Below are 17,400 nucleotides of genomic sequence, written 5' to 3'. Positions count from 1 at the left end.
CAAATCTGAAATTGCATGCACATGATCTATGATCTATGCACAACTCCCTCACTCTCTTCAATCCCACTCCACCCTCCAGGTCTTTAAAACAGCTGTTCACCACCATCTCTTATCTTCCCCCATCCAAAACCTTGATTTTCCTTACCCCCGCTAATTTCACCCCAAATCCACTTTTTTAAAATACCAACTTCTGTCCTGGAAGTCTTTGGTGTCCTTGTGTTTTATACTTCAAAACCCTGCCTTCCCACGCCTCCTCCCCCCAAGCCCCCTCCCTCCCACACATCTCCCTGCTCTCAAATATTGTGTTTGTGTGCTTCCCCTTCTCTCCCCATCTTGTCTTCCGCTCCCTCTTTTTATATATTTTGTTTGTCTGGTTGATTTGTTTGTGAAATAAATGTTAGCTCTTTCACGAGCCTCAATTCAGTATACAAAAAAAAAAACAAAAAAAAAAAAACCCCCCTGAGTCAATGCTTCAATCAGTCCTTTGGCAGTGATTACAGCTTTGAGTCTTCTTGGGCATGTCTGTATCATACCCAAGATGTGACGTCACAATGATAATAGTGATGTATAAAATTTGTATTAAAAACCAACAACCCATTTGTCTTAAAATATTAAATTTACGACATCATAGTCAAAATGGTTTGGCGGCCATATTGGATTTAACCCGAAACCTTAAAAAAACATCTTCTCTGAAATCACCAAATTGATTGACTCGAAACTTTACGTGTGTCATTGACTAGGCATGGCGATTAAAAGATGATCATGAAAACATTATTGGTCACATGGTGTGGCAGCCATATTGGATTGAAGGAAAATATTAAATAATTATATCTCTGAAACAGCTTACCCTATCGATGCGGAATTTTACAAACATCATCAAACATCACTGTTGCATATAGTTTGAAAATGATGATGTCGTAGGTCACGTGGTTTGGCAGCCATCTTGGATAGAAAAACGAAGCTTATCCGATCAACACAAAACTTCACAAACGTGATCCCCTACTCATACATATGCGGAGTGTACATTTTTAAGGTCATATGTCATGTGGTGTGGCAGCCATGTTAGCTTTAAAGCCTATATTTTAAAAAATCCCTTCTCTGAAACCGCTTCACCGATCGATGTGAACCCTGTCATAACTTGTGAAAATGTGATATTTGAAAACAACTGACGGGATTTAAATCAAACTTGTTTATTTTTAGGACAGTGAACGAGGGCATCTACCCATTGTGGGACTATGCGGAGGCATATTGGCGACAGTCACATTGCTCTAGTTTATTCATAATTATGACGTCATATGTCACGTGGTATGGACGCCATCTTGGAAAAATAAAAAAACGTTGCACCTCTATATCTCTGAAACCACGACATGGAAAAATTGAAACATGGTGCATTGTCAAGTACTCCCAATGGGGAATAAGATACGTTAATGATGATGTCATTGGTGCCTTCGTTATAACGTCATAATTCGACAAGTAAAACGCTTCATCTGATCAGTATGAATTAATTTTTTTCTGGAACTTTTGGTCTGATGGACATGAAATTTTCACCACAGGAGCGCCTCCTCCTGTAGAATATGTTAATTATAATTATGACGTCATGTGTCACGTGGTACAGGCGCCATCTTGGAAAAACAGAAAAACGTTGAACCTCTACATCTCCAAACTGTTCCATGAAAAAAATTGAAATGTGGCTCATTGTAAAGAACTCCATATGGGCACAATAAGTGTTGTTAATATGACGTCTTTGATGCCTTATTTATGACATCATAATTCAACAGGGACAACGCTTAGTTTTATCAGTTTGAAATGTATTGAGCGTGATCTACGCAACGATTATATTAGAGAATATAAATTTATGAAGCCATCACTCAAGTAGTCTGACAGCCATATTGGATCAAAGAAAAAAAAACTTTCAAAAACAAGAGTTGGCTCGCACCAAGTTGACTGTGCAGGGTAAGTATTCTATGAATACCATCTAGTTGGTGAATGTTAAAGATCCAAAGGTGTCCTTCGCGAAGAATAGGCGAGCTATCGCCGGCACCATGAACAAATTAAAATTCATGCCCTGACCAGAAGAGGGCATGGCAAAGAGCACACAGCCGCACCCTCAGCCGAAGATGCTACTGTGCAGCCATGCGCTGCATACGAAAGATGAAGACGATGAGACTCACAAAATGTATTAAAAGTTTTGAGAAAGATGGAGTTAATTAGAAGGTTCATAAAAAGCTTTGACATGTTTGTTGAACAAAATTAGTTTCATGCCAATCATTTGTCTCCACAATGACTAAAACAAATGCAGAAGTAAAGCGTATGAAAAAAAATTAGAGATACAGAAATGGAATGAAGCAACAAGTAATCATTTGTGCTGTGAGATGTCTCATAAGAATGTCTTTTTTAATTAAATATTCATTTGTTTTGTCAAGAAAATGGATTCCATATAAAGCTTTAAATCATCCAACTAAATGAAGAAGCAAACGACGAAATCAATAAAAATTTGTGTACATTCCAATAAAATTCGCGAGCTGTGATGTTCGATGTTTTCAGGCCGAGCTCCCATTTAGCACAATTTCCTGGAGTATAATTGTTGATATCAACAATGTATGTTGGAGGTATGTTTGGATAGCTGGTTTTCACAACACATTAGTGACGGAACCAACTCAAGGTTTTTGCCCAAAGCCAAAGCCACAGTAAATCCTATGTTTCAGCCAGAGTGGCTTTCATCAAGTACTAACACAGGCCATGTGCTTAGATCTTAAATGCGATTGGTTGAGTGGGTTTCATTGTCTATGGGTATCTTACTCCCCCCAAAGCCACAACTTCCCCCCACCCCTCCACCACTACCCTCTTCCCCCTTCACCACATATTCTCCCTCCCACTTGGATGGAATTTACGTTCTGAATTGCTGGACTTTGAGCTTTTAAAACCTTGAATCGGTTTTAATTTTGCATTTCTACCTCCACCACTGAAGGTAAACGGAGGTTATGTATTCGTTTGTCTGTCTGTGAGCAGGATATCTGCTTATGGACAAATTCAGACGAAACTTGGTGGACAGGGTTATGTGTGACAAAGACGAATTGATTATAATTCGGTGAAGATCTGGATGCGGAAACTAGAATTTTTTTTGAAGTGATTCTTCACCATTGAGTAATAGGGCCAGAAACAATATGTAGCATGATGTTTCAAGAAGTTGTTGATGACTTGTGACAAAACTTGGTGGACGAGTTCGTTAAGTGACCTGAACAAGCCGATTTGATTTTGGTGAAGGTCCAGATGCAGAATCAGCCTATCATTGGGATACAAAACGTAAACTGTTCAGCCTGGTGCAGGTGTGTGCTCTCTACCGAGTGCCGGTCTAGTATTTACTCTGTGGTTCTTGAAATTCTAGTGATTATTGACTCTTCTTCTAAGCGTATCGAGGATATTAAATTATTATCATGCGCTACCATAAACCTAGAATTATTACTATTATTATTATTATTATTATTCCAATATGGTGGAGAAACTTCCAAGGAGTATTATCGCACTGACTCTCCCAATTAGAAACTATTCTTTTGTGGAGTAATGATGTTGTCCAATGCCTGGGCGAGAGTAGTTCTTTTCACGATGTAATCTCACACAATGCTTGCAGATTAAGATCTCTGCGAAGTTAACAAGCTCTATTTATTTATTTTTTACAGCTGCATATACTGTCCACAGAATTTCTTCATGTCTGTAATATGTCGGTGCAGACATTTCATCTTCAAAGGCAAATTTATCGTACCGCTCCAAACACTGTTCAGTTGTACTCTACGGGTTAATTGCACACTGCTTCGACACCACACACCCGTATTATAACACTGCCTTTTAATTACCATACATAGCCATAACATACATATTATTACACTGCCATATCATCATGTATAACCATATTTATACTGCTTGGTGATCTCATCTGAACACTTAACTCCGAACAATGGTACGGCAGATTCAAATCTTGTATCCAGTCTTGATTCGTCAATTGTCCACTAATGCTGCTGTTCTTCACGTAAAAGAAGAGTGCATCAATGTCCTCTAGTATGTGTTCCAAGTACAGTACGAGCCCCATTCTTACTCGTAATCTAAGGATCATACATCCATAATCAAGTACAGTTACATCCATAATCCGTTTATAATTACATTATGCACCCCAATGATCTCTCAGCACAAAATTTAGTCAGACTGAATGAATGATCGTTTTAAGGCCATTTTCCCCACTAGAGCAGGGGTTAGCCTTGTGGGCCCCATGACAATCATGGTTCCCTGTTTGAGGCAATGTTTTTATGGCCGGATGCCCTTCCTGACGCCAACCCTTGGTCACGCTCTTACGATGCGCAGGGATACGGTGTACCTATTCTAAATCGGGGTACACACCGTGATCATTCATCCCAGCAAGCTGGTACTCAATTTGCCGACCTCGGAAGGATGACAGGCTGAGTCAACCCCCCTGGCGTTAATTCAGCGATCGACCGGGATTCGAACCCAGGATCCTTGGATCCCAAGCCGGCACCCTAACCGCTAAGCCAACACCAGTATTCATAGTCAGACTATGAATACATATTGGCCTGCTCTTTTACCAACTTTTCTTTTACCCAGGTCCTCTGGTGAACCGTACCAGTGCTCTGCCATCTGAGCTATATGGGCGACCCTGACCTGGGTTTGATTCCTGGTCTGGGCGTGTAATCTTTCCACATATGTCAATTAATTAGTTATAACCCTGCTCATTTATTTAATTAAGTCAATTGCATTCTCATATTCCTTGACTTGTAGAAATGCTTCCCTCTGAATGTCCGATTCTACCTTAACTTCCAATCATTCGAACTCTCAGGATATGTTTCATTTGCATGCCCATGGTATTTTCTATCCCTCGCCACTTCACCTCAACTCGCAAGCATCATGATCACATGTTCACACATCATTTTTCCACATGTTACCCTATTGCCCCACATCAGGACTATACATTTCCTCTCGTCACCTTGCTCTTCCACGAGCCTCAACGTCTTTAGAAAAAGTATAGCACCATGGATTATATGGCCAGGTGTCACTTTCACTTTTTGCTGTCAGCTTCAGTGGACAATCTAGTTGTGAGATCATCTAATAAAGAATCCTTTCAATACATTTCTCAGTGATTTCATTAATCATGGATTTATACATGCATAATTGCATATGCAAAAAAGCTCATCAACACTGTACTGAGAGTGGGGTCATACAAGAAAGGTAGTGAACGAATTAGGGATGGTGAGGGGGGAGGGCGAGAGACAAAGAGGAGAAGGGGGAAAGGGAAATACAGACAGAAGAGAGGGAGGACCACGTAGGAAGAGAGAGGGAGAGTGGAGAAGAAAGAGGGTGAACAACTCTTTAAATGTTAAAAAATAATATCTCTTAATTACAACTTTGACTGTAAATGACCTCATAAAGAGTTTACAGAAACTGGGCTTCACTTCCTTATTGTGCGCTGTTATTGTGTGCTGAATCTCAATTTGAGCAACCGCCCTGTCAACAACTCCTTGCGGCTGGAGATATCAGTTGATAAGTGTGAGAGAGTGTGTGTGTGTGTGTGTGTGTGTGTGTGTGTATGTATGTGTATATGTGTATGTGTGTGTGTGTGTGTGTGTGTGTGTGTGTGTGTGTGTGTGTGTGTGTGTGTGTGACTCAATGTTGCCAGCTGTGGTTGTAAGACCGAGAGATCTATATCTTGACATTTTTTTTCTTCCCAAAAAGCTGCACTTTGAACAACTTGTGTTTGGGTTTCAATATATATATGATGGCAGAATCCCTTCAAAGATCACGTGACTGACTGTCTCTCTTCCTCTCTCTCTAAAACTACAACGACAAGTAATTACTGCACCATTGGAAATCCCCACACTTCTCTCCGAAATCAAAACTGAAAGATGGTATAAATTTCTGTGTGACCCAATCAAAAATTTTGAGTTAAAATATTTTCCCCCTTTTGTCCCCTGTGGCCTCGAGTCTCCTCCCTTGAGGAATGAACTGGGGGTCAAATCCAAAAAACTGTTCCATATTATAAGCGTCCCTCAATGTTGATTGCATGCACAAAGATTCATAAAATACGTTTTAAAATGTGCCCGTAATTGCATTTTTTGGTATCTAATCTTTTGACCCTGCCCGAGGGGGCTCAGCCAAAAATGATACTGCTCTCACACCTCTGTGCCACGTGGTGATCATAACTACCAAGTTTGGTGTACTTCTGCACAACTGTTTGGGATGTGATAGCATGATGGACAGACAGAGCTGATTACAACATCCCCCCGTTTTTTTTATTTTTAAAGCATGGGGATAACAAGGATCATTTCTGAAAAAGTACAGGTCGTACTTGGGCCTGGTCAATTTTAACCTCATTTCACTGCTGTTCAAAATAAGCATTGGGGGAGTTGTAAACTTATGAAAACGACTGTCAGTTTTGATAAACAATTATGCCATTTTCTTCACAGCTTTTGAAAAGAAGCCATTTATGGGCATGAAGCCATCACTGAATGGTGACTCATTTCCTGCTGCACATTTGTCAGATTGGTTTAGCATCTTCACCATCACACAATCTAACACATACTTATTCACACCTTCTTTGAGCCTCATCCTCACATGTTCAGTGTACATTGTACGATACCTTTGCTTTCCACCACATTCACCACTTCAAATGCCATTTTCATTGCTATTTGCAATGAAATGCAATTTCATTGCATTTTCATTTCATCGCCACTTCATTGCAATAACAAAAATCGCTTTCCACCCAAAATAAGTTGGTAAAAGGGGTAATCGCACACAATTAGATTACCTCATCCTTCCCGCTGACCCCGTGGAAGAGGGCTCCTGGGTGCTTCCGTTATAGCCATCGGCTTTCCTTTTCACGCCTTTACGATGCTCAGCGCGTGGTGTTCGCCCAGCTCTCCGAACTACCCGCTCTATGGAGGCGGTAATTGTATCTTCAGGTCCTCTAGAAGGTTCCTTTTCAAGAATCGCTTCTGGATCTTCTCTGGAAGTAGGCAGTGTTGCCACAGCCTTCTGAGATTTCGGGGAAAACTGTGCTCCAAATCCCCCTGTGGATGACGTTGCCTGCACCGAGGAGCTACCGACGAGGCATTTAGCATGTGGAGGGTTCTTTCGAGGTCTTCCCGGTCCTCTTTTTACAATGTTGTTCCCGGTCTGTGCCCGGCGTTGCAGCTTCCTTGCCTTGAGCAACTTATTGACATGCTCGAGGCTTCGCTTGGTGCCCAACATCTGATCCAAGTTTCGTGAGAGCTTTGCATGACTGTGTGGACTGTCAGCTGCTTGCCTCGAGCAGCACTTTGGTTTTCCGAGGCCCGGCTCCAGATCTGCGAGCGAGAGTAAAAAAGGCACACAGGGAGTGTCATCAATGTTTGCATTGTACTAAAGAGTGCAAGTTACATCAAGAAGATAAATTTAAATTAATATTCCATACTCGCTCTTTTCATGTGGAAGTGGCTTCGGATGACATTATGTGCAGCATAACTATTCTGAACGATACTGTACTCATTCATATCTCAAATTCTTCGGTAATTAAACACATAAAATACATCCTGTACCAAAAAAGGACAAGTCGCAAGAGGCCTTCAGACACGGAATAGGAATGTAAACCAGCGAATTATTCTACAAGATAAAGAATTCGCAACATGCCAACCTAAAAAGCACAACTGGAATGGAGAAAATGATGCCAGCTCAACGATGCCAAAAATAAATGATTTTCATCAGGATGAATCACCTTGATCTTCTGCGAGGTGAAAAGGTCAGGTAAATGAGAACCCAGACCGCCTCCACCCATCCCGCATCGACACACACCTCCGCAACCACACGGTATAATAAGATCCCAGCATTATGAGCCCATCATTTCACATAATACATCTTTACACAAACTCAAGCTCTCGCATGCAAAGCGGTTCAAGAGAACGAACCCTCTGAAGCAGAAAGCAAAACATTTTCTTTGGAAATCGATTTCATCCAATTTTTCTCCATGTACGCAAACAAAAATACTCTTTTTAACTATAGCCGCTGTTGGAATATGCAAGGTGATGCCAAAAGATAAGTGATCGAGGAATAGTGTAATATGAATGCAGTAAATAGTATCATGTGGTAGGTATTAATCTTTCTCCAAAATGTGTGGTTAAATTTTTCTTCTTTGGAGGATTGCAGGAGGAAGTTCCATTTGCACAGAGGACACCAATATCGAGTGTACCTTTTACTGGCCTTCTTCAAAAAATGGTTTGAATGCTCCCGAGTCACGTTCCAATCAGTAACAAGTCCTGCCAAGGCTTTCTGCAATCGCAGCATAAGCGGAAAGAGTGCATCGTTGTCGAGAAAGGCCTTCTTAGGAGGTCATGCTCACGTCAAGCTAGGTGGCTGGTGGCCCCAGGAAATAGCTGCCAAGAGGCCTCTGAACATTTTTGCAAGAGCAAGTCATTAGGTGTATTCTTTGGTAAAGCTGTTTCAATGGTGGATCAAACTAATAATCTCTTCCAACAAAGTTTTATTCTTGTATTCCATCAATATCTCATCCCTATCCAAAACAATAGAAAGAAAATACAGTAAACAGAAGACAGGTGGAGAAAGCACAAGGGAGAGTGGAAGAAGGTGGAGAAAAATAGGTTGGGAATAGATAGGAGTAAAATAAAGAGGGGAAGTGGAGAAGAGGGATGTGCCTATGGGGAAGGGTAGCATTTTGCATACCTAATAAGGAGACTACTGGATGAAAAAGAAGAAAGACAAGAACAGCACTGGGTAGAGTGCATACCTCTGCCAGGCTGACCAGTTTATGTTTTATATCCCACTGATAGGCCGGACGTGGATTCGGACCTGAACCAAAATCTAATCGGCTTTGTCTTATCATCTAACGAACTCGTCCACCAAGTTTAGTCATAGCTTGTCCATCACTTTTTTTAAATATCATGTTATATATTGCTTTTCGCCCGATCTCTGAATGGTGAAGAATCATTTAAAAATTAAATAACTCTCGTATCCGAATCCATTCAAATCTTCAACCAAAATCGAATCGATTCGTCCTTGTCACGCACACAACCTCTCCACCAAGTTTCGTCCAAATCCGTCCATAACTTTTTGAGATATCCTGCTATATATCGTTTTTGGCTCTATCTCCCAATAGTGAAGAATCACCCTTAAAATTATAGTAGCCGGATCCGAATCTGGATCTTCACCAAAATCTAATCATTTCATCCATGTCACAAACACTACCTCTCTGCCAAATTTCGTCAAAATCCGTCCAGAACTTTTTGAGATATCTTGTTCACAGACAAACAAACAGACAGGGGTGAAAACATAACCACCTTCGGTGGTGGAGAGAAAAATAAAAGAGGATATAGTCAGAAATAACCGACTGCGATAAATGCTTTCGAGCACCCTGGAGTTGATTAGTGATTCCTTTGGTGGAACATCTGAAAAACCTTCACTAAAGAGAACCATCAATCTAGCCAGAGATCTGCACAGACACAGGATAAATGGAGAGGAAGTTCAGGAGAGAAAAGCATGGAATATAGAAAAAGACCCATGCCTTTTGTCAAAGGATAGACAGCAAAATAGATAACCATCGCTAATACCAGAAACAAAGAAAAGCTAAAATAAAAAAAAGGCCTTTCCAAAAAAAAAGCAATATTTGTTGCAAAAAGCTTTTTGCCACCCTCCCTGCTATTTCGCCATGTCTCTCGGTCCCTGCTCTCAAATGTTGTGTTTGTGTCCTTCCCCCTCTCTCCCCATCTTGTCTACCGCTCCCTATGTTATATGTTTTATGTGTCGGTTTGTCTTTCTGTGTGATTAATGTTCGCTCTTTCACGAGCCTCGATCTTGTATACAAAAAAAAAAAAAAAAAAAAAAAAAAAAAAAAAAACAGTTCAGGACATTGTTTGACAGCGCACACGCCATGACCAAAGCGCCATCAGAAGGGTTGCTTCATTGATCGGGAGCCAAGCCCGCCCGCTTGGCTTTGCCTTCTTAACTCCCTGCCCATATACGACTTGATGGAAAATTCTATTTGTGGAAGGCTGCGATAACGAGTGCATCATTTGGCCGTGCCGGGGCCCGGCAGGCGGCGGATAGACAGAATAAATGGGCCCAATCAGGCAATGAGAGGCAATCTAGCGGTCGGATCATCTAATAGCAATCTGGTGGCAGCAAGGGCTCTTTGGTTGTGAACGGCAACGGCCCACAAAAGCTTTTCAATCACCGTTCAGCTCCGTCGCTGCGTTTGCCCTAAATCACTCATTCTAGGTTAGGTCACGAGAAGCCAAAGAAGTCCAAACTGAAAAATAAAAGACGTTTCAATCCGATCATTGCTCAAAGCACCGAATGCAGCTCATCACCAATTTGTGCCACCTCTGCAGCGGTCCAACTCCGATGCTTTCACGTTTTGGACACCGTGATTCAACCAACAGCAATTCTGGCAACGGCACTCTCAAGTCAAACGAATTGGCCTTCAGAAGGATTCCCCGACGGGTTTCTAGCACGTCCAACCAATGCCACGGAGCGCAAGTTGAGATATGTGCTGGAATAAAAACAAAGACGATACATTGGCAGGTTGCACAACCTAGCAGATTTGAAGAGCGGAGGATGAACGAGTGGATTGGGGTTGGAGGGAGTAGAGGACATTTTGAATTTTGCGGCAAACTACCACGCAAGCTCAAAGTGTTATCACAGCTTGCTGTCATGATCGCTATGCCGGATGCGTCGACAATGTCCTCACAAAAGGACCGACGTGAGGTCCAGGGTTCTTAAGCACGCTCCCCTCAGGATGAAAGATGATAGGCAAGCGGGATGACGGGTGGGAACAAATCTTCATCAGCGTACGGTGGAATCATTTATCAAGCACGTGCTGAATCACCCCATTATGCGGCTTTGGAAACGGATGGCAAACCTGCCTTTGCGCAATTGCCTTACTGTCATTTTCTTTAAGGAAATGAATGCATCAAAGCACAAAGCCCACAGCAGACGGCTGATGCAAGCAACAATGACAGGCCCACTGTAAATTATGGAAGCATATTAATGAGCTAAAGCAGGTCCCTGTTCCTTTCCTGCAGTACATTTTGAGCTAGAAATGTATTTCTTAATATTACGATAGCACAAAAGCTTTTTATTCTGAGAACAAAAGGCGTTGTGCTACATGCTTTATGTCTTGGTTTATTTACCCAAACCCGCCTTTGTTGCAGATTAGTGTTAATTCTTTGTCTCTCTCCTCCCTCCTCTCCCCCCCCCCCCTCCACTCTCCTCTCGCCCCCCCCCCCATCTTTTTCTCCCACCTCCTCCTCTCTCCTCTCCCACCCCTCCCCCCCCAATCTCTCCTCTCTCTCCCCCCCCCCCTCCTCTATCACCCTCCTCCCCCACCATCTTTTTCTCCTCTTCCCCCCCCCCCCCCTCCTTCCTCTCTTTCACTCTCTCTTTCTCTCTCTTCTCTACTTTCTCTCTCTTCTCCACTCTCTCTCTCTCTTCTCCACTCTCCCTCTCTTCTCCACTCTCCCTCTCTTCTCCACTCTCCCTCTCTCTCTCTTCTCCACTCTCCCTCTCTCTCTCTTCTCCACTCTCTCTCTCTCTTCTCCACTCTCTTTCTCCTCCACTCTCTCTCTCCTCCTCCACTCTCTCTCTCTCCTCCTCCACTCTCTCTCTCTCTTCTCCTCTCTCTTCTCCACTCTCTCTCTCTCTTCTCCACTCTCTCTCTCTCTTCTCCACTCTCTCTCTCTCTCTCTCTCTTCTCCACTCTCTCTCTCTCTCTTTCTCTACTCTCTTCTCCACTCTCTCTCTCTTCTCCACTCTCTCTCTCTTCTCCACTCTCTCTCTCTTCTCCACTCTCTCTCTCTTCTCCACTCTCTCTCTCTTCTCCACTCTCTCTCTCTTCTCCACTCTCTCTCTCTCTCTCTCTTCTCCACTCTCTCTCTCTCTCTTCTCCACTCTCTCTCTCTCTTCTCCACTTTCTCTCTCTTCTCCTCTCTCTCTCTCTTCTCCTCTCTCTCTCTCTTCTCCTCTCTCTCTCTCTTCTCCTCTCTCTCTCTCTCTCTTCTCCTCTCTCTCTCTCTCTCTCTCTCTTCTCCTCTCTCTCTCTCTCTCTTCTCCACTCTCTCTCTCTTCTCCTCTCTCTCTCTCTTCTCCTCTCTCTCTCTCTTCTCCACTCTCTCTCTCTCGTCTCCACTCCACTCTCTCCCTCTGTCCTCCTCCCTCTCTTCTCTCTGTCTTTCCCTTTCCCTCTTCTCCTCTTTCTCTCTCCCCCAAGCTCTCCCTCTCTGTCCCTCCTCCCTCACTATTCCAAATTCGTTCATTACCTTTCTTGTATGACCGCACTCTCAGTACAGTGATTTTTTGCCCTCTGTAGCCACATCTTTTTCCCATGGGTCTAGATTCTGTACAATTTTTTTTTTGTTAAAAATTCTGTACAATTCTTTTTACTTAATGTTTCTGTGCATATAACATGCAAATTTAAATTGGAACAGCAGTTTGTAAATGAAAAGCATCACAAGACAACTCAGTTACATATTAAGTATCCATCCAGTGATAGCACGCAAGTCGGCAAAGAGTATCATCAAGAAGAATGTTGCAATAAGGGTTTGTATCAGCTTTCATAAGGCCTCTATGGAAGGACAGCAGTGGCAAACTTATTTCCCACCTTACCCTATCCCCCTAGCTCCACCACTTTTACCTATCCTTAACTTTGACAAAGATGCTACACACTGACATTTGCACGCACCTTGCACTGTATTCTTCCCTTTATAGCTCCTGTGGCTCCAGCTTGCAGGTGTACTGTAGTAGCAGGATGAAGATGATGCAAAGCCCCCTTGTCTCCATGATCTGTCTTCTCCTGCTGCCACCTCACAGAGGCCAAAGCACGGTCGCTCTTGCAGGCGGCTACTTTTGAGAGCACTCTGAAACAGGTTCTCGTGATCTGTCGTGGTGCTGGAAAAAGGACCTTGCTTCGACATTTCGGATGTAGAGGCAGGATGAAGCAACTCCGATTCTGCAACTCGCCAGCAACCTCCTTCCGAAAGATGTCCAAACAAGCTATCCTGCCGTAGATTTTTGCTTTTATTCCAGGATGTTCCAGCCCATCTCCAACATCCATCCATGTTGCTAGCTTCAGAAACCATGCTGTTACCCTGTATCACTTTTCCTTTCAGTTTTGGCCTTTGCTTTTGCCCTGACCGCTTTTCCTTGTGGATACGTTCACATGAGGTACCAGGAAATCCTGATTTTGAAAGAGGCCTAGTATCATGTTCTTCAGATCGGGAAGCAGTTTTGATGGAAGTGTGTAAAGTTTTACCAGAACTTTGCATTAGTGCATAGCTGCTCATGGGATACATGGAAGAACTGTGGTGGTGAAAAAGGAGCGAGGGTGAAGGCCAAGAATGGTACAGGTGTGAGGGATACTGGTTATAGTAGCCAAAGTTGAGCGAGTTGACAGCTAGTGAGGAAGACGCATAGCGAAGCCCAAATGTGCTGTAATAATCCTCACTCGTGAAAGGATATCGACTGCAAGCTGGTTGGCCACCTGTGTGCCTTTGCCCTTTGAGTGTCTTTGACCGCTTGCCCTTAGCTTTTAGATCAAGTGCAGCACGTACGCAATGCGCTGGGTCGTATAAGTAGGGTAGCTGTGGATAAAAACTGGAAAAGTTTAGGCGAAAGATACTTGGCAGTATGTTCTTGAGGGAAGGTGGGCGACTGCGACCAGCAATACGGCACTCACTAAGCTTGGTCACGACTTCTTCAAGCTCAGCTATGAGATCCGGGTCTTGGCACCGCCCCCGTCGCAATGGCACCAGCCGTCGCTTTTTCTTGTGTCTTTGCTTGCGCATTGCCGCTTCTTCATCGACTCGTGGGCGGCACATAGAACTCCTAATTGGTGATGATGTTAGAGTGGCCCCCTCTGAAGATGATGCTACTGATCCACGATCAAAGGATAGACGTCGGTTTCCCAGGGGTGCACCCAACTTCTCCGCACGGTCCGAAACACTGGTGTTATCTGTAGCAATCCCGCTGTCACTTGGGCTTGCCTCTTCGCTGTGTGACTCGCTAGCTGGAGATGGAAGGGCCTCTGACAATCGAGATGGAGAACCAGCTGCTGTGCCACTTACAGTAGAAGAATGGGTAAACTTCAGGCCACACAGTTGAGATCCCTGTTTCAGCATAGCCTTTGTGGCAATCGGCCTACGTGGAATGGAAGGAAAACGATAGCTCTGGAGCACTTCTGTTGAATCGGCTCTCCCACTGTCACCGTTAATGCTAGTACTGAACACAGGAAGCGGGGCTGAATCAGTGAAATGGGAAAATGTAGGGAAAGTCGCCATATTGTGTTGAGAACCAAGTACTGCAGATGTCTGGAAAACCCCTTGCCTGACCGCCTTTTGTGAGGGCTGAGTTTCTGCTTTTGGCTTCCGCCCTCTTTTTTTCCCTACATAAATAGTTCCCCTTTTGCTGATGTGGATTTGTTGACCTTGTTTAGAATTCATCAGTGAGCAAAATGACAAACTCCTCTTGTTGACCTTTACCTTTTCCCGCCGACCTTTTCCTGCACTTCCGAGTATATGGTTTAGAATTTTTTTCCGTTTTAACGTCTTCATTTTGTTTATTTTTACGAGCATGGTACGGTCAGTCAACAGTTCACCTAGCAGCTCACTCTGGCCCTCTATAAGCCCACTGTAACCGACCTGTGGCATCACCTTGCTTTGATTCATCATTTGCCTTGAAAGCTTCCTCATTTCCACAGATCGCATTTGTCCCTTGAGCTTCCTGCTTAGCATTGCCGTTGTTGAAGTAGGGCTGCAAGTGTCGGTTTGTGGAAATTTGCGTGGACGTCCCGGGCCTCTCTTCACAGGCACGCGTACAGTAAGGCTTTCCGTATTGGAATACAATGGACTGTTCAGAGACAAGGGACTGCACGGCTGCAGAATGACCTCCCTTTCACTCATAATCTTTGTTTTTGATACACAGTCAAACCTGGATTTTGAGGACAAAGTGCTGGGACTTCTGCAAACATTGGCCCGTGCTTGACTCCTTTTCAGCTTGCTTAACTCCACGTCAGTGCCACAGAGGTCAAGGAGCAGAGATTTTGCCCTTCCTTTTCTTACTAGTGCTCTATTGGACTTTCCCTTTCTCTTGGAAAACAGGACACCCTTTTTGGTGCTTTCATCAAGCACTACTGGAAAGTTACTCTTGAAAACCTTTTCTTTTTGCCAGCCCTCAGCAAAGCTGACGGAACAGCTCGCCTCAGAGTCCATGCCACCTGTTTTCCCCTGTCGATCCAAAGGCTTCACACGATTACTACAACGCCGGGCCTCGGCCTCGTGAACAGGTGTGAGTATAGGCGGCTCGAGCAAGACACTCTCGGTCACTTCACGGTATCCCTCATTATCAATAACCGTTAGCTTTGGTGGCCAGCCTTTGCGTCGCTTGCCTCCGCAAACAACCCCTGCCGCAGCAGCTGAATCAGATTCTGACTCAGGAACTTCCGCAGGCAGGCGAGTAGCAGATGCCGATGGCTGGCTCTCCATGGGAGATCCACAAGCCCAGGAAGGAGATGAACCAACAGCAGGGCTGTTGGCACTGGGAAGGGAATTGCTGCAGCCACTGCGTACTTTGTCTTGTGCTGGTTCTGCTTCTCCAGCCAGAAGGGACTCCTGCCCATCACGGACCACAAGTTGTGAGTCACGTAGAATTGGCGCATATGGCCGGTTGTTTTCTGTGGCCACCCCACACTCTGGATCATCAGTAACTACTGCATCATCATAAAAGCTTTGTACGTACTTGCGATACACAAAATCTGGCTCCAGCCGAGGCTCCTCATCTGATACATGCACTCGATCTGTCAATGGTATGTCAATCTCTGAGTCAATGCTGGTAGGCAGGCAAAGTGAATATTGTGGACTCTTCGATACAGGGTCTGAAACACCCACTAATGAACATATTGGAGATGTGTGTGAGTCATTGACCATTGCAGGGTTGGCTTCATGTTGTGCTGAGCAAACTATCTGCATGTCGAGGTTTGATTCGGGCATGTGTCCATGCCGTAACCTTTCAAATGCTTTGCCGTGCCTTTGGCTCAGCGTGTCCACACCATGCAAGCTAATGATATCTGTGTCTCTTTCAGTCTGTGCAGAAAGGTCTTCCAGGTCACTGTCTTCCTCATCTAGAGATTCAGACATCATTTCTCGGTAAACCTTGCTATGGAAACCATTATTAATAATATCTGCGTTGAGCTCCACAGCTTCCAATTTGTCATCGGACGAAACAGAGTCATGCAGTTCAAGGCACCCAACACTTTCAATGTGGCCCCCAACGGGTGGTTCATTGGTCAGTTCCACAACACCAGCCCCCATGTAAGAATCCATGGCTTCATCTGGGTCACTCAGCTGTTCAGACGCGTGGTCGTACGGTGTCTTGTTGGAAAAGTCAGAGTTTGAGAACATGGTGCCTCCATCATTCTCCTTCCAGGATCCAGAAGTGTCAAAATCCTTTTGAGGCTCTCCAGGAGGGTGGTTATTCGAGTGTTCCGATGAGTTTCTATTGCCTTTCTTGGAACCAGCGCCCATGAACAGGCAACCTTTGCAGGCCTCTTGCAGGATGCTGTGAGAAAGTTGTCTCCGGGATCCTGTTTTTGACAACTTGAGCCGCCCCTGTTAACACACAAAGACAAAAAAATGTAAGGCAAACGGTTGTGTGTGTGTGTATATAGGCTATATACACATATAAATAAATAAATAAATAAATATATATATATATATATATATATATATATATATATATATATATATATATATATATATATATATATATATACACACACACATCTGAATACTATTTCAGTTCTCCAACCTAATGAACGCACACTGTGACGACTAATGAACGTCTAATGAATGTGACGTCACCGTCACATACGTACGTCTTGCCTGCCAAGCTCAGGAAGAGCCATCTGACAGTGCGTAATTTAGATCTTAGTTCAGATACTATCACAAGTGCATACAAAACTCACAGTTACCGACCTGGTTTCACCCTTGTTGGGGCTTCATCAGGGCAACGCAGTGAGGCCTGCATACACTTGTGAATCTGAAAACCTTTCAGTTATAAACCATTTCGGTTAATATTCAGATTGGTTACTCCCGACCGCATCCAGGCAACTCCATATAATGAGTGGATACCAGAGGTAATGTACCGTGTGGCAGGCGGTGCTTATCGCTCCCATTAAGTTACAGCGAGAGCTGGATGGGATACTACCTTAATGGCGGTTCACCTCTGATAGTATGGAGTCACATAATGACTGATATATATATATATATATATATATATATATATATATTGTTGCGGATATGAGGATTGTATTTTTTTGATTGTGTTGTATTGTATTGGAAATTGTTATGACTTATTGCTCGA

The 17,400-nt window shown here is 43.7% G+C and overlaps 1 protein-coding gene across 1 annotated transcript in view; it reads right to left on the bottom strand.

Moving 5' to 3' along the window:
• Positions 1-17,400, bottom strand: part of LOC137421979 (histone-lysine N-methyltransferase ASH1L) — a 328,014-nt gene that overhangs the window by 209,584 nt on the left and 101,030 nt on the right. Inside the window, exons 2-3 of the mRNA XM_078773027.1 lie at positions 12,728-16,646; positions 6,809-7,346 (exon numbers count right to left, since the gene is read on the bottom strand). Coding sequence (XP_078629153.1) covers positions 6,809-7,346; positions 12,728-16,646 — 4,457 coding nt within the window. The remainder of the gene's footprint in view (positions 1-6,808; positions 7,347-12,727; positions 16,647-17,400) is intronic.

This window comes from Myxine glutinosa, chromosome 2, assembly GCF_964187855.1.
Source record: "Myxine glutinosa chromosome 2, kmMyxGlut1.1, whole genome shotgun sequence".
Taxonomy (NCBI): Eukaryota; Metazoa; Chordata; class Myxini; order Myxiniformes; family Myxinidae; genus Myxine; species Myxine glutinosa.
This window is presented reverse-complemented; position numbering and strand designations above follow the sequence as displayed.